The sequence below is a fragment of the Larus michahellis genome, chromosome 3 (genome assembly GCF_964199755.1).
Source record: "Larus michahellis chromosome 3, bLarMic1.1, whole genome shotgun sequence".
NCBI lineage: Eukaryota > Metazoa > Chordata > Aves > Charadriiformes > Laridae > Larus > Larus michahellis.
This window is the reverse complement of record NC_133898.1, coordinates 22,678,008-22,691,451: the sequence shown is the minus strand read 5'-3', so window position 1 is coordinate 22,691,451 and position 13,444 is coordinate 22,678,008. Positions and strand designations below refer to the sequence as shown.

Sequence of the window (13,444 nt, the reverse complement as noted above, 5' to 3'; positions counted from 1 at the left end):
AGCTTAAGCCAAGTAATGTTTACCTGGATTGCAGAGTTAATTCAGAGTAAATCTTAGGCACACACACTATATTCAACATACATATTAACATTTAGACAATTAGCACATTTTATATTCACGTCTTCAAGTATACTATAATTAGCCCACAAGACGTCATTATAAAGACCAATCCATCCTTTTTCAAAAATTTTAAAAACCACCAAACTTTCTCCTTCAAATGAGAAAAGCTTAACAACATAAACCTCAGTAAACAAAGCATGGTCAACAAACCATAGCCATTCTAAATCCTGTGATAGTCCAAATCTCTTGAAACAATTAAAACTGGCACTTGAAGGGACTGTCCATCTACATATGATTACACATTTCAAGTGATCAAGGAACGCAACAAATTGTCAAGACAGAACTGTTATTTGACAAATGCCTCAATTACTAGAAAGATGCAGCTGAAACCAACAGGAAATCCTTTAAAAAAAAAAAAAGAAAGATTAAAAAAAATTATGGTACTTTTTTCCACCCCCTTCACATAACTTCTGGAGCTTCTTGCCACAAGAGGTCATGGAGGTGAAAAGTATCAATGGGGTAAACCAGGAATTAGAAATACCCCTGTCCAACAAGTCCACAAATGGACACAAACAGCAAATAGGCAGGGATCCTTCAACATCCCTGATTCAATGATTCTAGTGGAGTCTGAGAATGGACAGCAGAGTAGCCAAGTTCAAGTGCCTTTCCTACTGCCACTTTAGGAAATAGACTATTGGGCTAGACAGACCACTTGGGAGGACATTTCTTTTGCTCCTAAAAAAACACAACCAAAAAAAACCAAACACCCAAACAAAAAATTCCCACCAAACAACAAAACCCCCCCAACAATCTCACTGCTGGTTTATTAGAAAGATTTGAAGAGATCGGTAAATTAATTGAAAGATTTTTCTGCCAAAGAGCAAGAGATTCATCTTGAAGCTGTGCTAACTCCTGGAAACGTATGTTATCATTGCTTTGTTCGTTAGTGAAACAGAATGTAGTAAAAAATAACCATGGATACTACTTTTGCTTTTACATTGAATTGTATCAGACCTAGAGAGTAAAAAAAATAAAATGAAGTGCACCACAGAACTTGAAAATGCTATTAAAGCCCTATTGCCTGTAATCATAAATAACAATGTAATAAGTGGTTAGCATGGCGGGTGCACTTCGATTCCCAAAGTCTTCTCATAACCTAAACACACTGTAAGAAAAACCTATGGTAATAATCTACCAGCCTGGCTGCATCCAAATTTAAGTATGAAAGTTGATCTTCTGTAGCTGCACAAGCATATTGTTACTTAGTAGGTTTGGATCTGAGGACTAGAGAAGAACAGCAATACTTCAGATTTGCAGGTTGATTGACCTCAACTCATTCCTCCTGTTCCACACGTGACTGGCTGTTTTTAGAAGCATCTGTTCTTAAGTGCTTATTAAAACATTTCACTAAAAGCTCAGTAGGCGATGCACTGCAGAACGCGGTGCTTATCGAAAACAAAGATGGATATGAGAGCACGAGTTTCATTACACCTATTCTCCTTGCCAATTAAAAAAAAGGCGCTAACAAAAACCACCAAATAAAGAAAACCCCACCAAACTCAAACAAAACTTTCTTTGGTCTACCTGGCCTACAAGAATTATTGTATTAGTGATATTTCTCAGGGTAGGTTTTACACCTGCGGTGTAGCAGCAGGGAGGTACCTGAGCTAAGTTTGAACTAGCTAAACTCAAGCACCGGTACGATTATGGGTCACATGGAGATCAGTGCAAGCTAGCTAGGCCGCCTTCTCAACACAACAGACATATCTACAACGTCTGGACCCTGGAAGATGAACAAACACCAGTGCCTCCAGCTTACAGTGTGAAGGCTGTCCTTGCAAATTCCTCCATCTTGATGGCAGATGCATAGCTCCCTAAATTAGGGAGAGGGCAGGAAAGAAAACAAGTCTCTTAGAGATTAACAAAAGAGCTGGAGAAGTCACCATACAGAAAAGCCTGCAACTGGCATTTTCCCCTCCCCACCATCCCCTCAAAAAAAACCCCAAACCTATTTATAAGATTCAGCAAAGACAGAGTTTTAATTGGGATTCAGTATGCTGAGTCTCATCAGCAAAGCTGCTTTTGAGACCAAAAGAATGAAATCTAGTGTATAAAAGATCTCCTTCCTTCCCTGTAGCTGAAACACATTTGGTGCAAATACTCTATCTTGTAACATAGCTTTAGAGAAAATAGAAACTTTCATCCAAAATACATCAGGAAAATTCCATACAATTTAACAAATCATTTAACTGCACAACAATGCACCACAATGAAGGTCAACACATTGATATATGCAGATCTCCTACTTAAAAACTGTTCAGTCTACAAAAAGCTTAAACATGACTGAAAGGTGTCCTCAATAGTAAACATTTAAGGTAATTCCCAGTGTAGCTAGTGCCTATGTAATTGCAGTAAGGACAATTTTTACACAGATTATACAACATTAATCTGAGTGGCTAAAAAAAGTGACAAAGATGTAATTTTTTCCAAAATACCAAAACAGAAATATACCTGCTCCATTGATGTTTCATGAAGTTCATTGAGGTTCAACGTGTAAATACCTTCTTCTGCACCAAATATCAAGTACTGATCTGCAAACACAAAAAAAAAAAATCTAGACATTCTGATTTAAGGAAGGCGTGTTTTTTAAGAATATGCAGCTCTTTACCAAAAAAAAAGACTTAAAACCATTACATGCATTGAAACAAACCAACCTAAAACAGCTATGGTGTTTTAAAGCATGGAAAATTAATCTTGCTAAGGAAGCTTAAATTTGTGGATGGGGCTGTTTTAAGACACTAGGAAAGATCAGTCGTCTTTTTTTGTGACTAACAGTTGGAATAAAAACCCAGAGTGATACAACCATAATCAAGAATTCATGTGAATAATTTCCTCATATACAGATTATCCTCCTTAGACATTTCCATATATTTTGTGACATATTCATCATCTTCTTTTTGAGTACTTCAGCAGCAGTATTGACTGGAACTCAGTACTGGTTTTCTCAGTGCTTTGGGGGGTGCCTCACCTCTTGAACATAATTAATACCCTGGATTCCATTTAGGTATGCAAAAAAGACATCTCATATTGAGAAGATGTCAACTGCAAAAAAACTGATTTCTGTAATTTCCGTTTCTAAAAAAACTTAAGTATTTTCTTGCATACTGGCTCAGTAACATGTCTATACAGCCTATAATCAAAAGGTGAAACTCAGGCAATGCGAGTACAATGTTACCAATTACCTCTTTCGTCAGGCTATTTAATAAAGCACTAAAATGTATGCAAAAATAAAGAGAATTGCAGAAACACCTGTAGGACCAGAAGGATTTATGGGGGAGAAAAAAAAACAAACAAAAACAAAACATAAATCAAGTGAATGATAAAGAAATCAATTTCAACTAGGGCCTCCAAAAGTCATATTTTTAAAAAATAAATTAGGATTGGCATATTTTGGACCAAAAATGTTGAGAAGAGTCTTGAATCAAAACAAAAAAAAAATTTCTTTTTTACTTTTGATATGTAATTTATTCTTTTTAATCAAAGCTGAAAACTGCACCCTGTATACCTTAACATAATTAAAAAAACCCAACATTGAACTTCAGACAGCAGTGACATAATTAAAGAAGAACTTCTGCTTATATGAATAAACCTATTTTACCATATGTCTATTTTAAAAGGAATAATCTTGCTCATCTGAGCACTCTTGAAATTGAAGGAAAGAACAAAGCGGGTAAAATATACATAATATATTACCTCTTGTATCTGGATTTATCCATGATGTTGCACAATGAATTTTTAATGGACAGCCATTGAAAACCTTTGAAAAGCAAGCACCCATCTGTAGAAGTGAAAACAATTAAAAATTAAATGAAACAATGAAAAATTAAAATGTGACATTTCCAATAGGATTATTTTTACTTAAAGTAGTAACAAAAAGTTAAGAGTAATTTCATTTGCTATGTGGAAAATAACCTCATACAGACAAGTTGACAAAGGGATTTTTTTTTTTAAGTGATTTTTCCTTTGTGCGTAAGACCTTTCTGAACAAACATCCCAGAATTAGCATTTTGGAATTAGCTCTTAAATTAACAGCCTAAGCACATGTGTACTACATGTACTACAAAGGTGACAAACCTCAAAAAGGTTCCTGAATTTTGTGACTTCAGAAAGCCTCAACAGAGAAACATTATTCTTGCCATACTTCACGTATTTAAAATAAAACTCCAAGTCATGCAACAATCAAATTTTTTGTCTCCAGTTCTCTATTAGTTGTTTCAAATTAACTCCTTTTCAATATTGATTGCTTCCTTCCCAAAGGGAAACCTCTGGCAGAAGATCCCGCTCCTTGTTCAGTATAACTCTAATAAACTCAGTTTGCCTATCAAGTAAGTGTCATGCATAGTATAATATAATCGATCTCTTCGTCTTCCTCCTAGTGAAGCGCAACCATCTGCAGGCATTTATAAGAATATTTAGTAAATTTGCTTCAAGATGACAGAAAAGCAAAAGCCCAGGGCTTCCTCCTTTCCCCTCAAACATAACATAACAATTACCCATACTATTTTGTTAAGAAACAGAGTTGATGATTGATAGTACTGTAGATGAAAATGAATGATGCAGTAGTAAACAACAATTAGTAAAATGAAATGATATAATTTATCAAATAATGGTCAAACACAAGAACCAGTCATAGCCAAGGGCTGCCATCCTGCATATAAGCAGGTGTCGCCTTTATGCAAAGCTACATACTCTGTAATACGGCTACAGAATAGCAATGTTTCCACTTTATGTTAATAATATGTGAATTATTATCAATCTATAACCTGAATTAACCAGATAGCTCTTGTGTTAACATTTGGAGAGGTTTTTTTGTTAACCTGTTGCTGAATAAGGAAGTCTGCGCACATTTCAGTCATTTCTGAACATAGTTTAGTTCAATAAGAAAAGAAAAAGAACTTCATAATTAACCCTTTAAAATAAAAAGCAGCAGAAATTAGACTCGTCTTTGTGCTTTGGACATCTCTCGCTCTTGCATCACTATAACGAAGTCCATGAGTTTGTCCATACATACTTATGTGAGGCAAGCATCAAATTCATTAAGGTAACCAGCAAACCATGAAAGACCCCATTGCACAGAGACAAGGGGAAAGACTTCAGCACTGCTAGTACCGCTGCAGAAATCCGAGTACCAGAGCAGGGAGCTGGCTGCTTGCTAGACAACGAGATGATCCTTCTGCAGGCATTAGAACAGCAGTAAGGGAAAAGATAGGCATGAGGCAGGAGTATGAGCACATACTGATGACTGAGTGACCTCAAGGCAGTGACAGCTTCAATGTTGTCAAATCCCTTGGCAACAAGGAGTTTTGAAAGAGGAATGATGTAAAGAAAAACAATAAAGGGATTTTTTTGGGATTTATGGAAACGTCATCCCAAGTGTGCAGGGTACTGAAAGGCCCTCAACAGAAAATACACAAGATGACACTTGCAGCACTGACCTCCTACAACATTGCCAAGTGTTTCTGAGCCTCCCATAACCAGCTACACAATTCTCCTTGACCTGAGAGAGATGCTGCACAGTGGAGGGAAGCTGCGCTCACTGCTAAGACCTAGCTGAGCTCTGCAATGGGAAGTTGGATAAGAAAGGAGGAGGCAACAGAAATCTGAAGAGACTAATCATTTTCCTCTGGCCATTCTCAGCCCCAATCTCCAGGAAGCCTGCAGAACCAAGACACTGCTGCAAATGCCTCAGAAGGCTAAACGGAACCTAAGGGTATCATCTCTAAATAGCAAGTAAATCTCAAGGATACAGCTGAGAATCAGACAAATTATTAAACTGAGTCGCTAGTGGGGAAAAACACCACAAACACGAAATAAAAGGTTGAAGCAAGGCTGCTTAATCTGACTGCTGCCATGGAGGCATTTAAGTCCTAGAGGAATTTCAGCAGGCAGGGCATTCCCTCATTAGTAGGATCTAACGGGTCTCCCTGTGCTGCAAGCCACCTAAAACAGCAGGGAAAAAACTACCAAACTGGGTTATTAAGAAAGTTGAACAAAACATCTAGTCACAGGCAACCATGCACAGATACAATTTTAAACAGAGCCCCAGAACATCAAACTATTTTACAGGACAGTGAGGACGCAAAACACCACTCGGCAACACACTTAACAGCAACAAATAAAAAAAAAAACCCAAACAAACAAGAATCAGAACAATGATGTCCCACAGAAAGAGAACAGAAGAGATTAAACTATTGTCAAAGTTTTACTTGCAGTAGCAGCATAATCATTAAATAAGACTCCCACTTGATGTTAGGATGCAAAACGTGCTCCACAATAGAGGAAAGTAAAAAGTCCAGTAATCCCAATGACCTGGGAGAAAACCCTTTCCTTACTCAAATTTTTGTTATTTGGCAACCAGTGGAGACAGCAGGTTGAGGGCAATATGTGAGTGCCAAATCAGTCTTGAACACTGAACAAGAAGGTTAGAAAGTTTGTTGTACATAAAAGGTGGGGTGTGATGAGTGAAGAGGAAGAGAGGGGAAAGAGTTTCTAACCTAAGGACCATCAGAACCAGAGAATTAGTGTACTACAAAGATGCAGGAACATGTGGAGAACAGTCCAACACTCAGACTCATTTGATCAGCTTCAAAAGTTTTCCTATTTTAGTCTGTCTCTTTTTACAGCTTCATTATATTAGCAACTCACAGTCATACTCTGATGGCCTGTCGTTGAAGTTTGTGGCAGAAGTTCAACATGTATGACTTCATTTTGAGCTATTCTATTTTCTACCTTTTTTCTCATTCCAATCACTGAATCTATCTTATTTCCCCTCCCCAGGATGATTTGGTTCTTTTCAATGCTAGGAGCACTTCCAAATTTCTGTCATCCGCTAGTTTAAAATACACACTCCTAGGCCACACATTTAGTTTAATATTTAGTTTATTAAAACAGGATTGACCTCAATAAACAATGCTGAACATATCAAGAATTCAGAGCTCCAGAACAATCCTGTGCATTTATGCAAGAGATTACGGTTCTAAGGCACAGAAGCGTGACATCTACCTTAACCTGTCCTGCTTCTCTAAAATGGATAGGAAGCAAAAAATAGTGTCATTTGCACTTACACATCCTTGTGATTTCTGAAATACCATACCTGTATGGCTTAACATTTCTAAGACATACTAGCTTTTATATTTTTTAGAAATACGACAAACATTCAAAAAAGGTACTCTCTCAGCTTTAGCAAGAAAACATGTCCTGCCTCCAGCACGCATTTGGTATGACTCAGTAATACTCACATGTACTTTAGGTGTGGGAGGAAGGCCGTTACTAATTGGTTTCTAGAAAATAAAAGTTAAAATGTTTACATCCACATGTGCACATATGCATGAACATGCATATTCTCATGTCACAATACAGTATAACCAAAATACAAGTCCAAAATAATTTTTTTTTCAGAATGCAGTTAACAGCACTTGATAAATAGTTGAGCGAAATTATGTAAGGAGAAAATAAAAAGCCAATACTTGTATCTACAGAAGAAATAGATACAAAACCCTCCCCACAGATTTAATACAGTAGATAGAATTGCATATTTCTACACTACACTAAATGGAAGGCACTAGGCACCTACTGGGACACTCCGCTTTGTCCAATGCCACACGTACCAGATCTGAAAGCCATGGCTGAGCTTTGGGTACAGTGCCAGTTTTAAGCATGAGGTTAGGCTACAGACCCCCCCCTTGCAACTGACACTTCCATAATTCTGTGCGAGTCTGCTAACCACATGTCTCTAGTGACCACACACCACAAACTACCCGTATAATTTTTTTTTCATTAAAACCTCTACTATGATTCCCTAATACCTGCTCATTGAATGTCTGCATGGTCTATTGTGCAACATTTTCACATTATGATGATACCTGAAAGAATACCACATCCAGTATACAAAGCTGAAGCAATATTGCAGCAATTGTTCAATATTACAAGCAACGTTAAACTCTATCAGTCAGCACTAGACCCACTTTCCTGTACCAGTATTAATTTCTCCTAGTAAATACATACTTCCGAAGAAATTAATTTTATAGGTAACGCAGGAAACTTCAAACACACAATTTCGAATGCCAAGTTCAAAGCAGTTGAGGAAATCATGCTTTCCAAACTACTGCCAGTATTACTGGCACTTCCTTAAACCAAAACAAAAATGCATACAATGTTTCTGCTTTATTTTCTCTTAACTTCTCTCAAAAGAGTGACATTTCCAACCTCATCCTTAGAAGAGGCCCCCAAAGAGCGCAGTTTCACATTATATTTACTCTGATCTAACTACAGATGTCCCACTCTCTCCCATTTCACATTCCCACTTTTTGCATCATAGTAACTGAGTGACCACTCTGAAAGCCATTTGCTGCTTTGATTGAAAAAACTCACTCGGAAGAGGAGAAAGAAATGCAGGAATATTCCCTTTCCTCAGTTTACAGCTGGAGGAGACTACACATGGTATAAAACTGCATTCTCTCCACGAGTGCAACTTCACATGAGTACACGTAGCTCAAGTCTGACACTAAACCCAAGCTGCTAAACCCCGAAAAATCCAGAGGTCCAGAGGCCAGCAGCTTGCATATCTGGACCCTCAATCTACATTTCTCCATCTTTTTTTCCCCCTGAACACCACAAAGCCTGTATGCCTACATCTGGGATAGGAGGACGACTCATTCAGGAAGAGCCCCGAGTCAGCTCCTTTCCCAGGGCCGGCCAAATCCTCCAGCAAGCCATCAGATGGCAGCACATTCCTTAATTTCCTCCTTTGCTTAAATAGTCATTGCTCAGTACAAGGCATTAGATCTCAGTCATAGGATCTCACTCTCATTACACGTCTCTCAAGTATGTGAATACAAGTAAATCTTGTACATCCATGACAGTGTTAATTTCTAATGAAAATTAAATACTGACTCAGACTTCAGCTTAAGACTATATCACAACCAGACAACCTAGCAAAACTGTGCTTTGATTCAAAGTAAACAAGATGCCAAAGATGTGTGCCCTCTCCTTTTCATTGTGCATGCAGTTGAGACTTTAAAATAACACCTAGAAGCCTAAATACTTACCAGTATTTCCTTCTTTTCCTTTCTTGAAAAATTAGTGTCTCTAGCTTCATTCTGTTGATGTGGTGACCCCTCTCTTTCACCATTTAATTGTACAGAAGTGACTCCATTACCTAGAAAGATTAACATTTTAAAATGTGTTCTTCTACCTCCAACTCAAATAGCAGTCTAGCCTAAAAACAATTTTGAAGGACCAAAATTTCCACTTATGTCAGAACATGTTCCAATACCCTAATCTATTTCTGAAGCACACATGTTCCTGCATGTGCACATATAACCATCTCTAAAGCTACATTCAATCTCAGCCCATGGCTTTTGGTAATTAATATAACAAATCTAATGTGGGCATAGAAAGGGATGCGGTCACAGTTATAATGAAAAATGTATTTAACATATCTGAATAAAAACTTGGCTATAGCTAATGTTTCAATTACTCTTTATAAATAGCCTTAAGGCATTTCTTAGCACTGTATGCTTAAGCATTACGGTCAAATCTGTAACACAGGAACAAAGCAGGTAGGCAAGGAAGAACTAGCACGATCTCAATTAAAAGTCAGACATTAAGCTTGCTTAAAACAAGCCAGGCCAAGACAACTTTTAAAGCACCAGACTTCAACAAAAGCATAAAAGGAATCGCCTGCTATACTACCCAGCCCAGTTCATTACCTACAAAAGCGAACTTTGAAAGCAAAACTCTATTCTTCATACGTCAAATGACAACAACAATTGACATTCAGGGCCAGAATTTGAAACCTACATACAGGAAAACTTTTTTTATTCCCTGCGACAATCCTGATAGACTACATTGTAAGCCTGTTGCTTAGAAAAGCCATTGTGTCACTAATGGCATCAGCAGGAATTGTGTCAGTGACTTTACCGAAGGTACGTTTGACCCTCTTAAGACTTTAAATGTGCTTTCTTCGTGCATTTTGGCTTTCATGCACTTTCTGTTACTTGCCCACCACAGAAAAATTACTACAGTATGTTTTAATGTGTGCATAGGTGAGGATGTAGAAATAAAATCACATTAGATTATTTAAGAAATATTTGTATGTTTCTTGGTGTCACTTTTATTACCCAAAACATTAGATTTCTGTGGAGGTAACCGAGGAGGTGGCGGCCTGGGTGGAACCTGAGATGCAGATTTTGCTGGACTCTCTGATGTTGGGCATCTCTTGATTGTCCCTTGACTATCATTTTCAGAAGATTGAGTTTCTTGGGGAATAAAGATGGATTTAGGCTGAAAAAAACATAGTAATAATAAAACCATAGTGAAAAAAGATTCAAAATATCCATGCTGCTTCTCAATGAGAAAAAAAACCACACGCAATATTTGGATCCTAGAACCTTCACAAGTAAATTGCATAATTGACATGTTCTGCCATGTAAATCTCTTTCAAAAAAACAAACGAGAAGGAAATGCATAGGAATAAGGAAAACCTTGGTGTGGACAAATATTATGATTTTGAATTCATCCTTTAAGTCATGCATTAAACAATTATTTGGCATGTGGAAATGTCACTGTTTATGACTACAGATAGCCAAACCAGACATTTAAGTAGAAAGCAGGGAACATTCAATGACTTGGAGAGAACTTTGTGTAAAGAATCTCAAATAGGGGATGTAACCACAAAGGCCAACGTCGTCTAGACACTGGCTGTGCTAATGCTGCTTGTAAAATCCTTCTCAGTAATGCAAAGATAGTGCAGGAGGGTAAGTACTCAAACCTGCAGGTTTTGCCTGGCTGGAACTGACAGCCAGACAAAAAAATATGAAGGTTTTTTTTCCTTTTTATTTTTGCTCATATTAAGACAATATCAGTGTGAAAAGATTCACTTGCTCTTCAAGTGGTAGTAAGCCACTGATCCAGACATGCCTCTGAAGATCCCCGTTGAGACACCGGAAGTTAGCAAGCAGATGTTTTATTTGACAGCTCTTTATTAAAAATTAAAGGCTACGAACATATAGGTCAACCCTCTGGATATACCCTTGACTTAAAATTTGATTCAAGTCTTCAAGTCACAGCTCAAGTGACATAGACATCAGTATAGCCATTTAGACGCTTCTGCATTTGTTTGTTTATTTAAAGTGCCCTTTTACTCTGGGCAGCAAAATCCCCCTCACTTACCTTTGGTGGTAAAGGAGGTGGCACTTTAGGTTTCATAGTAGCACTATAAAGAAAAGAAACAAAACAGATTGTTATCCAGTGTAGCTCTTTGAACCTCATATTGCAGTGTTCAAGAGGATACAGGATTTTATAAATGCCATACCAATAAACACTATTAACTTGTCAACAGCACTATTATATCCAAATAACTGCATTCATGAATACTTTTAAACATTGTGTTATTGCTGTGCATACCACGGATAGTATCCAAAACCTCAAGTATCACAGACCATCCCTAGAGAGGGCAAAGTGGCAGGAACTGATTTAAGATACACATACTTGAGCAGAAAAAAAGCAGGGATATGCAGAGCAAGCCTGATACTTACTCTGTTGAGAGAAGCAAGATTTAGGGTATGAGTGAGCTTTTCTAAAGGGCCATCTGGAGGTATGTAGGGGAAATAGGAGTTACAAGAAAAACATATTCCTTGAAAAATTTACCACTGACTTCTTCAGAACAGCCTTACACATGGAAAGCAAAATCCATCTGCAATGGACAGCTAGCCTACCATCTGGGTTGTTTTGTGGTTGTTTTTTTTCTTCTGTAAGTTTCTTTTTCCACAGAAATCTTGTGAAAGACAGCTTTAATGCAAGAATAATTCAAAAGCTTGGCTCAACAGTTCAAGATATCAGCAGGAAACAAGAAAGCTGAAGCATCAGGAATATTCTTCCTCTGCTGGTTCTGTGTTTTAAAGAATATGCTGCATTTTTAAAAAATCCTAAATACCTAAATATTTTCTGTTTTTATAAACTCTTACGCTCTCCTGTTTCCTAATCTTTTAGAACAGAAGATTATTTCCATTAAATAAGTCAGGAATACAGCTGTGAAAGCTTGACATTCTTGCTCAATGTTTTCCTTATTTTTAAATTATGTTTCAAATTTTTGGGAAAATGTCCAAGTAGTAAGATATCTGTTTGCTTGTTTACAGATCAACAACTTGTCTGCTTTGCTTCCTTCTTTTCAGGAGGTTCTGTCCTGGCATCTTATCAGTTGCTTTGATTTCAGAGAAGCTGGAATGGGACTTATGAGAACGGGTTACCCTGCGTCGTGCACTTCAGCGGCTATCGTGGTGGAAATTATCTTCTCTTCATAACATGGGACCAGGCTTAAGACCTCAGTCATTTATGTCCAAGCTCCATTTGTAGTTTCTTTCACATTCTTCCCTGCATCTCAGACAGCCGTCACAGTATTATTGGTCAGCCAAACATTAAAAAAAAAAAAACACCAACAAAAAAAAAGACAAGGATTTGGCATAAGTGTGACAGATGTTTGTACAAAGGATTGCGTGCCCTGGTTTCAACCGCAAGGTTTATGTGCAGTTTGTCACTGTTGATCATGCAGGGCAGTGGCCCGATAACTTCTGCTTTCCCAGCTTCCACAACCAAGAAGGTCAAGCATCATCAGCTTTGCTGCACATGAAAGAAAAAGAAATTTCAAAACAATCAAAATTGTTAAATGAAGACAGGTAATTTTATATTGGTGCCTGAAGCATGTGGATTTTCTGCTGCTATGAATCACCCAGCTTCAGAGTCATGCAGTCGCATTAGTTTGAATCGGAAGGTGTACAACTGCTTCATTTTTTTTTTTCCCTGGATCTGAAGGGAGAAGTGACCGATATCACGTGTGCTTTTCAATTGCAGCTCCATCTCACAGAATAGAAATCAAACAAAAGCCTTGAATCTTCAGTGGGCTCCAGAGAAAGGTATCCAAGACTGAGCTAACGAACAAACATACTGCAACAGAGCTTTGGGCCCGAGCAGATACCAAGGGGAAAGGCACAGATGCAGAACCTGTCTGATCCAAGGTTAAGGCATTCAAGGCTTACCCCTATGCTTACAGGAAATTGTCAGGCCCTCTCTCTGTAGGGCAAGAGTACTTAGGATGAACTATGGGAAGCAGTAAAAACTGCCAGGACCATTGGTGACTGTCCTTAGGGTTAGATGAATTGGAACCTCTCTGGAAGCTATCAGGTTCTTTCTTGCTTAACCTGAAAAAGAAAATCCACAGAAACACGACAGCAATAGGAGCAGCTAAAGCAAATGCTGTCTGAAAGTTCCGATGGACCTTGTGCAAGGCACAAAGATCCCAAAGCACTGGATAAAGAAATCAGTGGAA

At 37.9% G+C, this 13,444-nt stretch overlaps 1 protein-coding gene across 14 annotated transcripts in view; it reads right to left on the bottom strand.

The window, feature by feature from the left end:
* The window catches only part of MAP4K3 (mitogen-activated protein kinase kinase kinase kinase 3), an 81,005-nt gene that overhangs the window by 18,438 nt on the left and 49,123 nt on the right, over positions 1 to 13,444 (bottom strand). For all 14 annotated transcript variants that reach the window (XM_074579091.1, XM_074579092.1, XM_074579097.1 and 11 more), the window contains 6 exons: positions 11,293 to 11,335; positions 10,242 to 10,404; positions 9,168 to 9,277; positions 7,359 to 7,400; positions 3,814 to 3,898; positions 2,572 to 2,651 (listed from right to left, as the gene is read on the bottom strand). In XM_074579091.1, the coding sequence (XP_074435192.1) occupies positions 2,572 to 2,651; positions 3,814 to 3,898; positions 7,359 to 7,400; positions 9,168 to 9,277; positions 10,242 to 10,404; positions 11,293 to 11,335 (523 nt within the window). The remainder of the gene's footprint in view (positions 1 to 2,571; positions 2,652 to 3,813; positions 3,899 to 7,358; positions 7,401 to 9,167; positions 9,278 to 10,241; positions 10,405 to 11,292; positions 11,336 to 13,444) is intronic.